General features: G+C 48.1%; 1 protein-coding gene across 1 annotated transcript in view; it reads left to right on the top strand.

The window, feature by feature from the left end:
- Window positions 1–3,405: 3,405 nt before the first annotated feature.
- The window catches only part of SMARCD1 (SWI/SNF related BAF chromatin remodeling complex subunit D1), a 41,294-nt gene continuing 26,397 nt past the window's right edge, over window positions 3,406–18,302 (top strand). Inside the window, exons 1-5 of the mRNA XM_082246507.1 lie at window positions 3,406–3,681; window positions 14,373–14,563; window positions 17,336–17,378; window positions 17,463–17,585; window positions 17,683–17,805. Of these exons, the coding sequence (XP_082102633.1) occupies window positions 3,526–3,681; window positions 14,373–14,563; window positions 17,336–17,378; window positions 17,463–17,585; window positions 17,683–17,805 (636 nt within the window). The 5' untranslated portion in view covers window positions 3,406–3,525. The remainder of the gene's footprint in view (window positions 3,682–14,372; window positions 14,564–17,335; window positions 17,379–17,462; window positions 17,586–17,682; window positions 17,806–18,302) is intronic.

Raw genomic sequence — 18,302 nt, 5'->3', positions numbered from 1 at the left:
GGTGTAGATTGAGAAAAGGAGAGGTCCTAGAACAGACCCTTGGGGGACTCTGACGGAGAAAGAGGGGAGGAGGAAGTAGAGTTGTAAGTGACACTGAAGGTGCGGTGGGATAGGTAGGATGAGAACCAGTGAAGAGTACAGTCATGGAAACCAAAAGAGTGGAGTTTTTTGAGGAGGAGAGGGTGGTCCATTGTGTCAAAGGCAGCAGAGAGGTCAGGAGGAGTATTACAGAATAGTGTCCATTGGTTTAAGCCTTTAGTAGGCTGTTTGTGAGCAGTTTCTGTGGAGTGTTGAGGGCGAAATCCGGACTAAAGGAGATCAAGAAGTTTGTCAGATGGTCGCTCAGTCGTTTGTAGACCAGACGTTCAAAGGGTTTGGAGGAGAAGGAGAGAAAGGAGATTGGGCATATGTTGTTAAGATTGGTGGAGTCCAGTGAGGACTTTTTAAGGATGGGGGTGACTAATGCATGTTTTAGAGAGTTGGGAAGATGCCAGAAGAGTGGGAGAGGTTGAAGATGTGAGTTAGAGAGTGTAGAATAGAGTCAGAAGGTGAGCGTAGCATTTGCGAGGAGGCAGGATCCAGGGGGCAGGTGGTTAGATGGTTGTTAGAAAAAAAATTGGCAACCTCGTTAATGCTAGCAGGGTAAAATGAGGGAAATAATGATTGTACCTGTGGACATGGGGTGTTACGTAGGGGGGGTTTCTGTGCATTGGAGATCTCCCCAAGAAAAATGTATAGAATAGAATAGAAACACTTTACATAAGGTGGAAGATTAGGCGGTGGGAAGAATTTTGCTGTGCCATACTGGTTTTTGTCATCTTTAAAGTGCATGCCATCTTTCAGTTGGTAAGGGTACCATCACTTTATCCTTAACATGCGGTGCTGTGAGGGATACGAGTATGTGCATCCTGCTTCCATTCACACTTCATCACTAAGAAGATTTTTTGCACTTGTTTATGGACTTTATTGGGACTTTTTATTTATCACCCATTTATGCTTTAGAGCAGGCATGTCCAACCTGCAGCCCGAGGCCCGCATGCGGCCCAGAACCGCAGGCAATGCAGCCACTGCCCCCTGACAATTTTTTGTTTGCTGGGAAAGAAGGAAATCGGGTCGGGGGCACGGTCACAGCAGCTTCCAACTGTAGGCAGAGGCTGCCTCGGAGGGGAGTGGGGGGGGAGCATGTGCAGTGTTTCTGACTCCTACCACCATGGCCACTTCAAATCACTGAAGTGGTCATGGTGGGTAGAGTGTTCCTTTATTATCTCTCAGAAGAAGTAAACCTCTGTATACTGATTCCATTTAATTTCATCATCCTCTAGTTGTGTTAAATTAGTGCGGGGGCGTGGCGGCGCGGGAAGGGCGCGGTGGCATTTTATTACTTATATACCTTAACTATAGTATATATTTTATATGTGGCCCGCGAAAATTTTTCTATACTCAATGTGGCCCAGAGAAGCCAAAAGGTTGGACACCCATGCCTTAGAGAGTGTTTTATTACATACTCACTGTCATTTTTGTTGTGCCAATTTATGCTTTATTATTTAATGGTACACATTTATTCTCACGCACTGTTTTTTCTTTTTGGAATACCTACACTGATTATTTATCAAGCGCACCCATACACCACTTTCTATACATTTTACTCCACTCAGGTTGGAGTTTCAGTTGCTGCTGATAGCTCCCTTCATTTCTTTGCGCACCTCACATTTCTTTTCATTAAACCTTTGGAAGGAACAACAGACAGGGGCGAAGAACCACCTTATCTCTGTGAACCACTAAGCAAGGTGAACAACGGGATAAAGCCGCCAATTCCGACACCCTGCACGCAGAGGTGATAGCCACAAAAAAGTCACCTTCTGGGACAGCGTAAGCAGGGGATTCTCTCAAAGATTCTCAAAAGGAGGCTTCTGGAGGACTGAGAGCACCAAATTGAGGTCCCAAGGCGGTAACGGAGACCGCACTGAGGGAGCCAAGTGCTGAACTCCCTGAAGAAAAGTACGCACCAGGGAGTGTGTGACCAAGGGCCGTTGAAATAAGACCACTAAGGGAAAGTCAAGAACTGGGCCACCGAAAAAGAATGGGGATCACACCACGCAATGTACGTCTTCCACGTATGATGGTAGATCTTTCTAGAAGTGGATTTCCTAGCTTTTAACAGCGTTGGAATCACCAATTGAGACAAACCTCTATCCATAAGCACCTGGCGTTCAACAGCTAAGCCGTCAAAGCCAGCAACCTTGGGACAACAGATCCTCCCTGAGAGGAAGTTTCCAAGACACCTCGGTGACCGGCTGCACCAGATTGGTGTACTGAGCCCGGTGGGGCCATTAAGATGACCAGAATCCCTTCTGCCCCTGCATAGGTCTTGGCAGAAGCTTGAGAGAAGGGAAGGCCTAAATCAGACGATACTGACCCCATGGGGCCACCAGCACATCTGTGGCATTCGCCAGAGGATCCCCTGACCGAGCCACAAACCTCTGCACCTTTCTGTGGAACCAAGACACCAACAGATCCACCTCGGGATGCCCCACCGGAGACACAACTGATAAAACCCCTCCGAATGAAGGGACAGCTCCCCTTTGTCCAACGCCTGCCGACTGAGGTAATCAGCCTGCCAGTTTTCCATTCCGGGAATGTGTACTGCAGAGAGGAGCGGAGTAAAACCCCATTTTTGAGCCACACTTTTACAACTCCAAACCACAGCAACCTCTTTATCTGCAGAGGCATACACATACTAGGGCCAATTTGGGCAGCAGCCTACCAGCATGTCTTTGGATGGCAAAAACAAACCTGGCATTGGTCATAACCCCACATTACTCTATTCAAAAAAAAAAAAGGTTTCCCTTAGTTGTACTGTGAAGAGTAAGCGGCTACAAACACAATGATTTATCCTGTATACTCCTACACACTGACAGCACATGGAATTGGCGGGAAATACATAATTTGAGTTGTGTGGGGAAGGAGGGTCGTGCAGTGATGACCTCCAGCCACCAGAGGGCGCCGATCTGTATCTCCATGTTGGCCTTACAGGACGTCGGTCGCCTCACAGATTACAATCAAACCTCGTCACACAAATAAAGAACAGCTTCTACCCACCGGAAGTGACGGCTCCGTGGGCACCAGCTGCGGCCATTTACCGTGAGGGCTGGCCGAATGCACATATGTAGCAGAGTAGAGTTCGTGTAAACCCGTCTAACCAAAAAAAACACACAATAAACCTAAGCGGCTTCTGGCTTCAAGTGGCCAATGTAGAACATGCTCTGATCCGCTCATATAAATGCCCTCGTTGACATCTATTAGTCAGCTTAGCCATTTGCCCCTGACCAAAATGACTGCTTAGGTGACTGAAACGTTTGGGCGGTGAGAATTGCCCGAATCTAAGATGGCGGTCGTGTACTTCCGGGCTTTCATTCATGCCGCTGCTGCAAGTAGCGCTGTTCTCTGAGAGCCCCACGGAACACCCCCCTCCACCCTCCCGGTGTGACACACGACTTCCGGTTCCGGCCCCATTGTTGCGAAGCGATGGCGGCGCGGGCTGGCTTCCAATCGGTGACTCCCGGGGCATCCGGGCCGGCGCCCGCTGCGATGGGCCCCGGGACACCCGGACCCGCTGTAAGGATGGGACCCGCCCCGGGGCAAGGCATGTACCGATCACCGATGCCAGGAGCCGCTTACCCGGTAAGAGAGGAGAGAGCCGAGCTGTACGGGACACTTATCTACCCCCAATACCGGATTACCGAGGACTGCAAACCCCATTACTGACTATTTATCCCTCTCCCCTTTCTAAGTCACCGACCCCCCATTACTGGGCACTGCACCCCTCCCCCCATTACTGGGCACTGCACCCCTCCCCCCCATTACTGGGCACTGCACCCCTCCCCCCCATTACTGGGCACTGCACCCCTCCCCCCCCATTACTGGGCACTGCACCCCTCCCCCCCATTACTGGGCACTGCACCCCTCCCCCCCATTACTGGGCACTGCACCCCTCCCCCCCATTACTGGGCACTGCACCCCTCCCCCCCATTACTGGGCACTGCACCCCTCCCCCCCATTACTGGGCACTGCACCCCTCCCCCCATTACTGGGCACTGCACCCCTCCCCCATTACTGGGCACTGCACCCCTCCCCCCATTACTGGGCACTGCACCCCTCCCCCCATTACTGGGCACTGCACCCCTCCCCCCCATTACTGGGCACTGCACCCCTCCCCCCATCACTGGGCACTGCACCCCTCCCCCCATCACTGGGCACTGCACCCCTCCCCCCATCACTGGGCACTGCACCCCTCCCCCCATCACTGGGCACTGCACCCCTCCCCCCATTACTGGGCGCTGCACCCCTCCCCCCATTACTGGGCACTGCACCCCCCCCCCCCCCATTACTGGGCACTGCACCCCCCCCCCCCCATTACTGGGCACTGCACCCCCCCCCCCATTACTGGGCACTGCACCCCTCCCCCCATTACTGGGTACTGCACCCCTCCCCCCCCCATTACTGGGTACTGCACCCCTCCCCCCCCCCCATTACTGGGTACTGCACCCCTCCCCCCATTACTGGGCACTGCACCCCTCCCCCCCATTACTGGGCACTGCACCCCTCCCCCCCATTACTGGGCACTGCACCCCTCCCCCCCATTACTGGGCACTGCACCCCTCCCCCCCATTACTGGGCACTGCACCCCTCCCCCCCATTACTGGGCACTGCACCCCTCCCCCCCATTACTGGGCACTGCACCCCTCCCCCCCATCACTGGGCACTGCACCCCTCCCCCCATCACTGGGCACTGCACCCCTCCCCCCATTACTGGGCGCTGCACCCCTCCCCCCATTACTGGGCGCTGCACCCCTCCCCCCATTACTGGGCACTGCACCCCCCCCCCCCATTACTGGGCACTGCACCCCCCCCCCATTACTGGGCACTGCACCCCCCCCCCCCCATTACTGGGCACTGCACCCCTCCCCCCATTACTGGGTACTGCACCCCTCCCCCCCCCATTACTGGGTACTGCACCCCCCCCCCCATTACTGGGTACTGCACCCCTCCCCCCATTACTGGGCACTGCACCCCTCCCCCCCATTACTGGGCACTGCACCCCTCCCCCCCATTACTGGGCACTGCACCCCTCCCCCCCATTACTGGGCACTGCACCCCTCCCCCCCATTACTGGGCACTGCACCCCTCCCCCCCATTACTGGGCACTGCACCCCCCCCCCCATTACTGGGCACTGCACCCCTCCCCCCCATTACTGGGCACTGCACCCCTCCCCCCCATTACTGGGCACTGCACCCCTCCCCCCCATTACTGGGCACTGCACCCCTCCCCCCCATTACTGGGCACTGCACCCCTTCCCCCTCTGTGTGACCGATTCCATTTCCAGGTGCTGCGCCCCTCTGTGTGACCGCCCCCCTGTTACCGGGACCTGCGCCACTCTGTGTGACTGAACCCCCCCCCCCCCCGTTACCAGGACCTGCACTCCTCTGTGTGACTGAACCCCCCCCCCCCTTACAGGGATCTGTGTGACCGAACCCCCCCCTCCGTTACCAGGACCTGTGCCCCTCTGTGTGACCGAACCCCCACCCCCTTCCTCGTTACCGGGCACTGCGCCCCTCTGTATGACCGACCCCCCCCACCCCTTCGTTACCGGGCGCTGCGCCCCTCTGTGTGACTGCCCCCCCCCCCGTTATCGGGACCTGCGCCCCTCTGTGTAACCGAACCGCCCCCCCCGTTACCGGGACATGCGCTGCACCCCTCTGTGTGACCGAACCGCCCCCCCCCCCCCCCCGTTACCGGGCGCTGCGCCGTTCTGTGTGACCGATTTCCCCCTCCCCCCCCCCCGTTACCGGGACCTACGCCCCTCTGTGTGACCGACCGACTGGTGTGTACTTGGCTTAATGGTGTGGTGGGCAGTGGCTCACTAGGGAAGGATAGTGCAGCAAGGTTGGGGCGATAAGAGATCCAGTAACTCATGCCACCTTAGGCCCCTCACATAAGGGCTCCTTGGCTAAGCGGAATCGGTTTGCTCAGTGGGTATGTCTCCGCTAATTCCAGCTGAGCAGGCAGATGACGCTATGCAGAGAGAACACTAACACAGTCCCGCTCTCCTCTGCCTGCCTGCCTGTCCATTCCCATCTGATGCCATCTGATTCGATCCGCCAGACGGATGGAAAATAAGACCACCCTCCAGTGGACAGGATCATATGGCGGCGGTTGTCAGTGGACATCCACCGCTCCATAGAGGAGAATGAAGGGTACGATCGGGTCCGCCTGGAAAACGGACAGGCAGACCTGATCTGACAGCCGGTATGAAAGGGGCCTTCCGCTGTGTGACATGACGGGATGAAAAATAAACATTGTCTTTTGTGAGGGTGTGATTAGAACTGAGGCTGTTCCACCCAACCACCCCACACTCCCCGCCTGCTTACCATTAACCACTTAAGCCCCGGAAGATTTTACCCCCTTCCTGACCAGAGCCTATTTTGCGATTCGGCGCTGCGTGACTTTAACGGACAATTGCGCGGTCGTGCGACGCTGTACCCAAATGAAATTTATGTCCTTTTTTTTTTCCCCCCACAAACAGCTTTCTTTGGTGGTATTTGATCACCTGTACGATTTTTTTATTTTTTTTTTGATCATGCGCTATAAACAAAAAAAGAGCGTCAATTTTGCAAAAATAACAATATTTTTCACATTTTGTTATATGAAATTCCCCCCCAAAAAATTTAAAAATCAAATTTTTTTAACATTTTAGGCCAATTTGTTTTCTGCTACATATGTTTGTTAAAAACAATTGCAAAAAGCGTATTTTGATTGGTTTGCGCAAAAGTTATTGCGTTTACTAACAAAGGGAAAGATTTTTGTCTTTTTTTTTTTTTGCGGGACTGCAACATTGCGGCGGACATATCGGACCCTTGACTGACATTTTTTTACACTTTTGCGGGTACCAATGACATTATTACAGTAATAAATGCTATCCATATGCACTGTTACTGTAAAAATGACACTGGCAGTGAAGGGGTTAACTTTATTGGAGAAGGAGGGGTTAAGTGTGTCACTAGGGTGTAACAGCAGAGATCTACGGTCCTACATAGCAGGACCATATGATCTCTGTTGTTACACAGGGGAAAATGACAGGCGGCTGTGTTTACATTAGCCGCCTGCCTTTCTCCCGGTGTAACCGGCGAACATCGGGTCCGCCGCTCACTCGCTCGGGGGGGGTCCGTCCGTCAGCGAGCGGGAGTGCGCCTCTGGCTGTGCTCGCTCCCTAGAGCCTCACAGGCTAGCGACATAGACCTACATCGCTTTGCCTGTGAGGGGCTGACTGCCGATGTAAATAGTCGTTAGACAGTCGTCAAGTGGTTAAGCAAAGGATGCCAGATGAAGCAGTGAGAACAGGCAGGGGAACTCAGTGCCATTAGTGACTGCTTGTCACACCCCCAGCCACCACAAGAGGGCGCCAGTTCCCCAATAGGTGCAACTCCCTCAAGAATGCCGCCAAGCCGTGGCTTTAATTACCTGCCAGCAAGGCATCTTAATCCGCGGACCAGCGCTGGGGGGGGGGGGCGCACGGGGACAAGACACCTCTTGCAGGGCAGCTCAGGTGCCAGGTTGCTAATTCTAGTCACCAATGCAACCTGGTGCCTGGCATTTGTTGAGCCCTGCCCCTCCCCTTGTGTGTGACCTACCCCCTATTACCGGGCGCTGCACCCCTCCCCCTCTGTGAGACCAACCCCATTACCGGGCACTATACCCCTCCCCCCTCTGGGTGTCCGACTCCATTACCGAGCTCTGCATCCCCCCTTTTGTGTCTCCGACCCCATTACCATGTCCTTACCTACCCCTCACGCCCCCCTCTCTGTGAGGCAGACCCCATTACTGGACACTAATCTTGCCCCAACGCGCGCACGCACACAATCAGGGACTAGACCCCTCTCACCCTCTGTTACCAACCCCCCATTACCGGGTGCCCCCCCCTCCCCGCCCAATGTGACCCAACATCTTCCTCCAAATACATCTGGGAGCTGCACCCCTCCCCCCTCTCTGTGTGACTGACTCATTCGCAGGAGTAGTGGTTTCTTTAGTGATACTTTCTAATAGATGACAGTAGGTGGTGTAGATATGGTGATCACTGTACACCATCATATGGAAAGAGATGGCCAGCAGAACTCAGAACATGAAAGATTTTTCAATTAAGCTTATCTACTTCTGACTCCTCTATCTATCTATCTATATATATACAGTGGGTACGGAAAGTATTCAGACCCCCTTAAATTTTACACTCTTTGTTATATTGCAGCCATTTGCTAAAATCATTTAAGTTCATTCTTCTTCCTCATGAATGTACACACAGCTCTCCATACTGACAGAAAAACACAGAATTGTTGACATTGTTGCAGATTTATTAAAAAAGAAAAACTGAAATATCACATGGTCCTAAGTATTCAGACCCTTTGCTGTGACACTCATATATTTAACTCAGGTGCTTTCCATTTCTTCTGATCATCCTTGAGATGGTTCTACACCTTCATTTGAGTCCAGCTGTGTTTGATTATACTGATTGGACTTGATTAGGAAAGCCACACACCTGTCTATATAAGACCTTCCAGATCACAATGCATGTCAGAGCAAATGAGAATCATGAGGTCAAAGGAACTGCCTGAAGAGCTCAGAGACAGAATTGTGGCAAGGCACAGATCTGGCCAAGGTTACAAAAAGATTTCTGCTGCACTTAAGGTTCCTAAGAGCACAGTGGCCTCCATAATCCTCAAATGGAAGACGTTTGGGATGACCAGAACCCTTCCTAGAGCTGTCCGTCCGGCCAAACTGAGCTATCGGGGGAGAAGAGCCTTGGTGAGAGAGGTAAAGAAGAACCCAAAGATCACTGTGGCTGAGCTCCAGAGATGCAGTCAGGAGATGGGAGAAAGTTGTAGAAAGTCAACCATCACTGCAGCCCTCCACCAGTCGGGGCTTTATGGCAGAGTGGCCCGACGGAAGCCTCTCCTCAGTGTAAGACACATGAAAGCCCGCATGGAGTTTGCTAAAAAAAACACCTGAAGGACTCCAAGATGGTGAGAAATAAGATTCTCTGGTCTGATGAGACCAAAATAGAACTTTTTGGCCTTAATTCTAAGCGGTATGTGTGGAGAAAACCAGGCACTGCTCATCACCTGTCCAATACAGTCCCAACAGTGAAGCATGGTGGTGGCAGCATCATGCTGTGGGGGTGTTTTTCAGCTGCAGGGACAGGACGACTGGTTGCAATCGAGGGAAAGATGAATGCGGCTAAGTACAGGGATATCCTGGACAAAAACCTTCTCCAGAGTGCTCTGGACCTCAGACTGGGCCAAAGGTTTACCTTCCAACAAGACAATGACCCTAAGCACACAGCTAAAATAAGGAAGGAGTGGCTTCACAACAACTCTGTGACTGTTCTTGAATGGCCCAGCCAGAGCCCTGACTTAAACCCAATTGAGCATCTCTGGAGAGACCTAAAAATGGCTGTCCACCAACGTTTACCATCCAACCTGACAGAACTGGAGAGGATCTGCAAGGAGGAATGGCAGAGGATCCCCAAATCCAGGTGTGAAAGACTTGTTGCATCTTTCCCAAAAAGACTCCTGGCTGTATTAGATCAAAAGGGGGCTTCTACTAAATACTGAGCAAAGGGTCTGAATACTTAGGACCATGTGATATTTCAGTTTTTCTTTTTTAATAAATCTGCAACAATGTCAACAATTCTGTGTTTTTCTGTCAGTATGGGGTGCTATGTGTACATTCATGAGGAAGAAGAATGAACTTAAATGATTTTAGCAAATGGCTGCAATATAACAAAGAGTGAAAAATTTAAGGGGGTCTGAATACTTTCCGTACCCACTGTGTGTATGTGTATGTGTATGTGTGTGTGTGTGTGTGTGTATATGTATATGTATGTATATATATATATATATATATAAATATTTATTACACACACACACACTGCTCAAAAAAATTAAAGGAACACTTTTTAAACAGAGCAAGGCATCAAGCCAATTAAACTGCTGGGATATTGGTCTGGTCAGTTAGGTAGCAGAGGGGGTTGTTGATCAGTTTCAGCTGCTTTGGTATTAATGAAATTAACAGGGGCACTAGATGGGCAATAATGAGCACCTCCAAAACAGGAATGGTTTTACAGGTAAAGGCCACTAACATTTTTTCCCCTACTCATCTTTTCTGACTGTTTTTCACTTTTCGCTAGTTTTTGCATTTGGCTAGGGTCAGTGTCACTACTGGTAGCATGAGGCAATACCTGGACCCTATAGAGGTTGGACAGGCAGTTCAACTCCTCCAGGATGGCACAGCAATATGTACCATTGGCAGAAGGTTTGCTGTGTCTCCCAGCACATTAAGACCATGGAAGAGATTCTAGGAGAGCTGGACAGGGCCGTAGAAGGTCCTTAACCCATCAGCAGGACCGGTATCTGCTCCTTAGTGCCTTCAAGAAACAGGATGAGCTCTGCCAGAGTCCTACAAAATGACCTCCAGCAGGCCACTGGTGTGAATGTCTCTGACCAAACAATCAGAAACAGAATTTATGAGGGTGGCCTGATGGCCCGATGTCCTCTAGTGGGCCCTGTGCTCACTGCCCAGGCACCGTGGAGCTTGATTGGCATTTGCCATTGAACACCGGAAATGGCAGGTCCGCCATTGTCATGCACCAGGAGGAACCCACTGCACCAGCGTAGGGTCTCGCATTGGGTCCAAGGTTTTCATTCTGAGACCTAATAGCAGTCAGGGTGCCATTGCCTAGCCTGTGCGTCCCTCCATGAATATGCTTTACTCAGACCATCACTGACCCACCACCAAACCAGTCCTGCTGAACAATGTTACAGGCAGCATAACGTTCTCCACGGCTTCTCCAGATCCTTTCACGTCTGTCACATGTGCTCAGGGTGAACCTGCTCTCATCTGTGAAAAGCACAGGGCGCTAGTGACAGACCTGCCAATTATGGTGTTCAGATGCCAATCAAGCTCCATGGTGCCGGGCAGTGAGCACAGGGCCCACTAGAGGACATCGGGCCCTCAGGCCACCTTATAAAGTCTGTTTCTGATTGTTTGGCCAGAGACATTCACACCAGTGGCCTGCTGGGGATAATTTTGTAGGGCTCTGAAAGTGCTTATCCTGTTCCTCCATGCACAAAGGAGCAGATACCGGTCCTGCTGATGGGTTAAGGACCTTCTACGGCCCCGCCCAGCTCTCCTAGAGTAACTGCCTGTCTCCTGGAATCTCCTCCATGCTCTTGAGACTATGCTGGGAGACACAAAACCTGCCAATGGCACGTATTGATGTGCCATCCTGGAGGAGTTGCACTGCCTGTCCAACCTCTATAGGATCCAGGTATCTCCTCATACTACCAATAGTGACACTGACGCTGGCCGGATGAAAAGCAGTCAGAAAAGATAACTAGGGGAAACACGTTTATTTGGCCTTCACCTGTAAATCCATTCCTGTTTTGGAGGTTGTTTTGTTGTTGCCCATCTTGTGCACCTGTTAATTTGATTAAGGCCCTGTTCACACCTGAGCATTTTTCAGCTTGTAAAACGCTCATCTCTGAAGTCTCAAAACGCCCAACAAGCAAAATCCCATTCATTTTAATGGCCCCTGATCACATCTGAGTGTTTTGTCGCCTGAAGCTCAAAAAAAGTATCTTCTGTTTTGGCAGATTACAAGCGTTTTTGTTAGATGTCAATGCCTGCCTCAAAATACCTGAAAAATGTCCACAAAGAGAGCCTGAAAAACGCCCAAAAAAGCACCTGAAAATGATACTCGGGTGTGAATGGAGCCTTATTGATTCAGCATTTCACTGCCAAGAGCCACATATTTCTTTTATGCTGTGTACTTAGACCCTACTCACAGAAGTGCGATTTCTGTTGCGTCGTGGCGTCACACTGCCCTGCAAAACAATGGAAATCACATTATCGACTTGACCCCGGAAGATGTAAAAAAAAAAAAAATCATTTTTACTTTCTGCTATAAAACATAAAAAAAAAAAAAATCAAAAATTCAGGTCAATATGTATTCTGCTGCATATTTTTGGTAAAAAAAATTCACAATAAACGTATATTGATTGGTTTGCGCAAATGTTATAGTGTCTGCAAACTATGAGATAAATTTTTATTTATTTTATACTAGTAATGCTACCAATCAGCGACTTGTAGTGGGACTGCAATGTTGCGGCACATTCTGACACTTTGTGGGAACCAGTGACTCTAACACAGTGATCAGTGATAAAAATATGCACTGTCACTGTACTAATGGCTGGGATGGAGTTAAACCGTTAGAGCGATCCAAAGGTTAAATGTGTGCCCGGCCAGTGTGTGTTTGTACTGTTAGATGCTTTTACTAGGGGGTGTGATGGGTTTTATTTGCAGGGACACAATCTATCCCTTCCCCCTGTCAGAGGGGAGCTCTGCTTTGTTTACATTGGCAGAGCTTCGTTCTGTGTGATTTCCTGACGATCCATGGGTGTCTGCAAATCACAGCATAAGCAGCGTGCCCCTACTGAAGAGTCGGCAAGTGGTTGTACTCTGTGGTGCCCGTTCACATCAATGCGACATGATGCAGTGCGATTTTTTTTTTTTTTTTTTTTTTTTTTTTTTTTTTTTTTTTTTTGGGGAAAGGTGCTTCTTTGGGTCCGGCATAGTGCATTTCCTGCCCAATAGACTTCAATGGAAGCGCATGTAAAACAGTTTTTTAGTGTGTTTTTTTTGGTGAGTTTTGTGGACAAAATCCATTCTCCTCCTACAAAAAATAAAAAAATGCATGTAGAAATACTGAAAACCACATGGTTATGCAGCAGCGCTGTGAACCTAGGCTTAACTAAAATCAGAAACTGCTTAACCACTTCACCTCTGGGAGGATTAACCCCCTCCCCCTTCCTTATCAGGCTGTTTTTTGCGATACGGCACTGCATTACTTTAACTGACACTGTGCCCAAATACAATTTTTATTTTTTTTCCCACAAATCAAGCTTGCTTTAGGTGGTATTTGATCACCTCTGTGTTTATTTTTTGTGCTATAAACAAGGGACGATCAATAGTAAAAAAAATATATATATATATATATTTAATTTATTTATATATTTTATTTTTATTTTTTTATCTGCTATAAAACTTTTCTAATAAAAAAAAGTTAAAAATCAAATTTCTTCATCAGTTTAGGCCAATATGTATTTTTTTACGTTTTTGGTTAAAAAAAAAAAAAAAAAATCCCAATAGGCATATATTGATTTTTTGCGCAAAAGTTGCTTTTACTAGGGGATGTGATGGCTTTTATTCCTTCCTACCTGGAAGGGCAGAATCTCCTATATATACGTGATTCTGCGCAGCGCAGGCCGCACTGTAGCAGTAAATTTGCTATGGGGCGGTCGGCAAGTATTTTAAACCATCTTCCCCCTGCATGGTTACACTGGCCTGGTCCTGTGATGACAGCTGAATCTTTACATAATATGGTATACATTGCTTATGACTGTATTAGTGATCGACAGATTATCGGCAACACCGATATATCGGGGGCCGATATGCACTTTCTTTGATATATCGGAATCAGCCTTTTGATTTACCGATATTGACAATATTTCGGTAAAGTGCCTGTACCGGGGTGATGCCTGCAGCTAGATGCATCACCCCAGTACCGGTGTCCATAGCTGATGGTCGGCTGTCTTTTAATGACAACCGATGCGGCTGAGAAGCCGCTTGGCTTTCATTCCAAGGAGCGGGAGGGGACATCGCCCCCTCCCGCCTTGCCCGGGTCTCCTGTCCCACCGGGAGACCCGGGAATCCTACCTTCACCGCCGCCGTCTGACCGGGTCTCCCATTTCTTTGAATTCGGCACTGCCGAGTACCCGGAAGTGATGACGTGACCCCCCGATCCCTCCACAAGGGTACCTGTAGACATAAAAAAAAAAAAATGTCTGAAAATATCGGCGGTTACTGATATCCGATGACCAAAATATCGGTATCGGCGTTAAAAAAAACTATATTGGTCGATCAATAGACTGTATAGTAAAGAACTACACCAATTAACCCCAATATATAGCAAAATGTTTTTTGTTTTTTTTAAATGGGTTGATTGCAGTTCTAAAAAAAAACTGCAAATGAGGGTCCCTTTCTCTATAGCATTTAGATTTATTATCTCTATAAAAATTAGCTTGATAAACGGCAGGTGTTGGGTGCCCTGGTTCACAACATGTGTTGGGCAGTAGATGTAAAGATTGCTGAATGTAGTTGTTCTCCATGTATGTTGGTTTAGAGTTATGGTCGTTGATTGTTCATTGTCTTAGTCATGCAGAGTTCACATTATACTAATTGGTGAATGTTGGTTTCAATGCAGCGACCCGGGATGCTTCCAGGCAGTCGGATGACTCCTCAGGGACCAGCCATGGGACCTCCAGGTTATGGTGGAAGCCCAGCTGCTCGGCCAGGGATGGCTCAGTCAGGTATGGACCAGTCCCGGAAACGCCCGGCACCTCAGCAAATACAGCAAGTTCAGCAACAACAGGCAGCTCAAAATAGGAACCACAGGTAACTAATGAAATGTTCATTTAAGTTTTTAGTGCCTTTAAAAATGGGTCCACTGACATATAAAATACACCAGTCAGCCATAACTTCATGACCACTGACAGGTTAAAGTGGAACTCCACTCACAAGGGGAAGTTTTTTTCTTCAAGCCCCCCCCCCCCCTTAACACTTGGCACATTTTGGGGGGAGGGGGGGGGGTTGCAGGGTTTTGACAGGTACTTGCTTCCACTTCTGCTCAGGTTACCTAGGCAATCCAAGGGGAGCCCCCCCCCCCCCACAGTCTTCTGGGAAAAGTTACAGCTCCCAGAGGAATGCGGGTCCATTCACAAAGCGCAGCATGGCAAGCTGTCAAAGCCAGGTGTCCACAGTTAAGATGCTGGGGAGCAAAGACTGTCCCCCCCGCACCTCCATGGATGAGCACAACGCTGGATCCGGGGACAGGTGAGTGTCAAGTCAGCAGCTACACTTTTTTGTAGCTGTTGACTTGTAATTTTGGTCCTCTTTAAGTGAATGACATTGCTTCTCTCATTAGTGTCATTTGAAAGTGGGTTAGATATATAGGGCAACAAGTAAACATGTCCCTGAAGTTGTATTGAAAGCAGAAAAATGGGCATCACAGTTTGGATCTGCAGACCAGTCAGGGTGCCCATGCTGACCCTTGTCCACAGCCAAAGGTACCTACAGTGGGAACACGAGTATCAGAACTAGACCATGGAGCAATGGAAGAAGGTGGGCTGGTCAGATGAATGTTTTATTTTACATCATGTGGATGGCTTGGTGCATCACTTGGAGAAAAGGTGGCACCAGGATGCATTATGGGAAGAAGGTCAGCCAGTGGAGGCCGTGTGATGCTTTGGACAATGTCTTGCTGGGAAACCTTTGGTCCTGCCATTCATGTGGATGTTACTTTGACACGTCCCGCCTACCTAAACATTGTTGCTGACCAAGTATTCCCTGGTGGCAGTGACCTCTTTCTGCAGGATAATATGCCCTGCCACACTGCAAAAATGGTTCAAGAATGGTTTGCGGTGTTGACATGGCCTCCAAATTCTCCAGATCTCAGTCCAACTTTTTAGGATTCAAAGGATCTGCTACTGAAAGTTTGGTGGCAAATATCACCGCATACCTGCAGAGGTCTAGTGGCGTTCATGCCACGATGGGTCAGGGCTGTTTGGCAGAAAGAGGGGAACCCACTCAATAATAGATGGGTGGTCATATAAAGGTATGGCTGATCAGTCTTTCTAGCGCATGCAGCTTAGTGTGATAACATGGAAATCTCACAATTTCCCATTTTATTATGATTTATTCATATGCCATGGCTAATAGTAACTGCAATATCCCTAAGAGGGTCCTTTTCATTTACTACCAAATGGCAGAATAACATTCATTGACCACTTCAGCTCCGGAAGGTTTTACCCCCTTCCTGACCAGGCCATTTTTAGCAATACGGCACTGCGTAGCTTTATCTGACAATTGCGCAGTCGTGCGACACTGTACCCAAATAAAATTGATGTCCTTTTTTACCCACAAATAGAGCTTTCTTCTGGTGTTTTGATCACCTCTGTGGTTTTTTATTTTTTGCGCTATAAACAAAAAAAAAAAACATTTTGAAAAAAAATATATATTTTTTTTTTACTTTCTGCTATAAAACACTTCTAATAAAAAAAAATGTAAAAAATCTAATTTCTTCATCAATTTGGGCCAATTTGTATTCTGCTACATGTTTTTGGTAAAAATAAAATTCTAATAAGCGTATATTCATTGGTTTGCGCAAAAGTTATAACGTCTACAAACTAGGGGATGGATTTATGGACTTTTATTTTATTGTTTTTACTAGTAAAGGCAGTGATCAGTGATTTTTAGCAGGACTGTGACATTGTGGCGGACAAATCTGACACTTTTTTGGGACCACTGACACCAAAACAGTAATCAGTGGTAAAAAATGCACTGTTGCTGTATAAATGACACTGGCAGGGGAGGGGTTAACATCAGGGGCGAACAAAGGGTTAAGTGTGCTCCTATGGAGTGCTTTCTAACTGGGGGGGAATGCTGTGACTGTAGAAAAACAAAGATCCGTGTATCAGATACACAAGATCTCCATTCCCCACCCCCCCCCCTCACAGAATGGCGGTCTGCTTTGTTTACATAGGCAGACCGCTGTTCTGCGCTTCCTCTTAAAGATTGATGGCCGCTGGGCCAGGTTATTGGCTCCCGCTGTGTCCAATCACAGCGGGAGCAGGGCTCTGGCAGCGCTTGCCCCAGAGCTGAAGATCTGAATCGCATACAGGGACGTGATTTTGTGCTGAAGGGCCGCCCAACCGCAGTATATGTACGTGCCGTGATCCTTAAGAGGTTAATATAACTCCCTAGACTTTTTTTCTTCATTTTTAGCTTGGGCATCCACATTTGTTGTTAAGGACATTAAACCCTGCAGTGTGTAAAGGACAACGGAGAACATCATCAACATTTCAGCCTATCTGCCGATGGCTCCGACTTGTACTTTTCTTTTTAGAAGGGTTATGCCTGTTGGTATTTTAGTCGTCTTCCTTTGTGCCCATTCATTTAAATGTTCTAAGCGAAGGTTGACTGTTGTCTGTCACCGAGTTTGTTAAACATTTGTGTGCCCAAGTGGAACAAAAACCAATTCTTGGTATAGGCCTCAGAGGTAGCGCTGAGTTATTGTGCCATCACTTATGAATATCTGAATGTTTGTACACTTTGCTGGAGGGGAAGGCCGTGATCTTCGCTGATCTCATTTCTTTTTCAATTTTCAAGTGCTAAAAAGAAGAAGATGGCTGATAAGATTCTACCTCAGAGGGTGAGTGTTGACGAAATGATGGACTACCTATAAAACATGTTTCCGAAGTTGCACACATTGTAATTACTTTGACTTTCTGCACAGATTCGGGAGCTAGTACCTGAATCTCAGGCTTACATGGATTTATTGGCTTTCGAGCGGAAATTGGACCAGACAATTATGAGAAAACGGCTTGATATTCAAGAGGCCTTGAAAAGACCGATCAAGGTAAGTTTTAAGTTCTGTAATTTACTCTTCCGCAACTGGCAGCTTTTTCCAAACAACGCTTTTTATTGTGGCTTTTATTTATTTTTTTTCTCCTTAGCAAAAAAGGAAACTCCGCATCTTCATTTCTAACACCTTTAACCCAGCAAAGTCTGATATGGAGGATGGCGAAGGAACAGTGGCTTCTTGGGAGCTGCGTGTAGAAGGTCGCCTTCTGGAGGATGTGAGTAACAAGACCTGTATCGTTTTTAAATTAAATTTTACCTATACCTAATATATACAAATAAAGACAACCTGTTATTCTGTGACTTACGTCCCCCCTGTCTTCTCTGCTCTGATCATTTCCAGGCGTGACATATTTGTTGGCACATATCCTGAATTTATTACCATAGGGGTGTCCCCTTCCCTTATGATATTCCTCTGCAGTTAAAGTAAACCTTTCCTAAGATAAATATTAAAGCTGATATCACAGGCCTTCTTCTGAAAACAAGTCACCTGGCTCTTAGGCCACACACTGGCTTCATTATATATATATATATATATATATATATATATAATCTTTTTTTTTTTTTTTTTTTTTTTTTTTTTTTATCAAGCAAGTTTTTATTGCAAAAAGAAAGGGTTTTAGGACAGCAAATCTGAAGTATCCTCCTACCATATAAAGAGCTTGTAAATTTACTGTATGTTACATGTGCAGATGTAAATACTGTGTGTGATTTA

The sequence above is a fragment of the Pelophylax lessonae genome (genome assembly GCF_965119305.1).
Source record: "Pelophylax lessonae genome assembly, chromosome: 2".
Lineage (NCBI taxonomy): Eukaryota > Metazoa > Chordata > Amphibia > Anura > Ranidae > Pelophylax > Pelophylax lessonae.
This window is presented reverse-complemented; position numbering and strand designations above follow the sequence as displayed.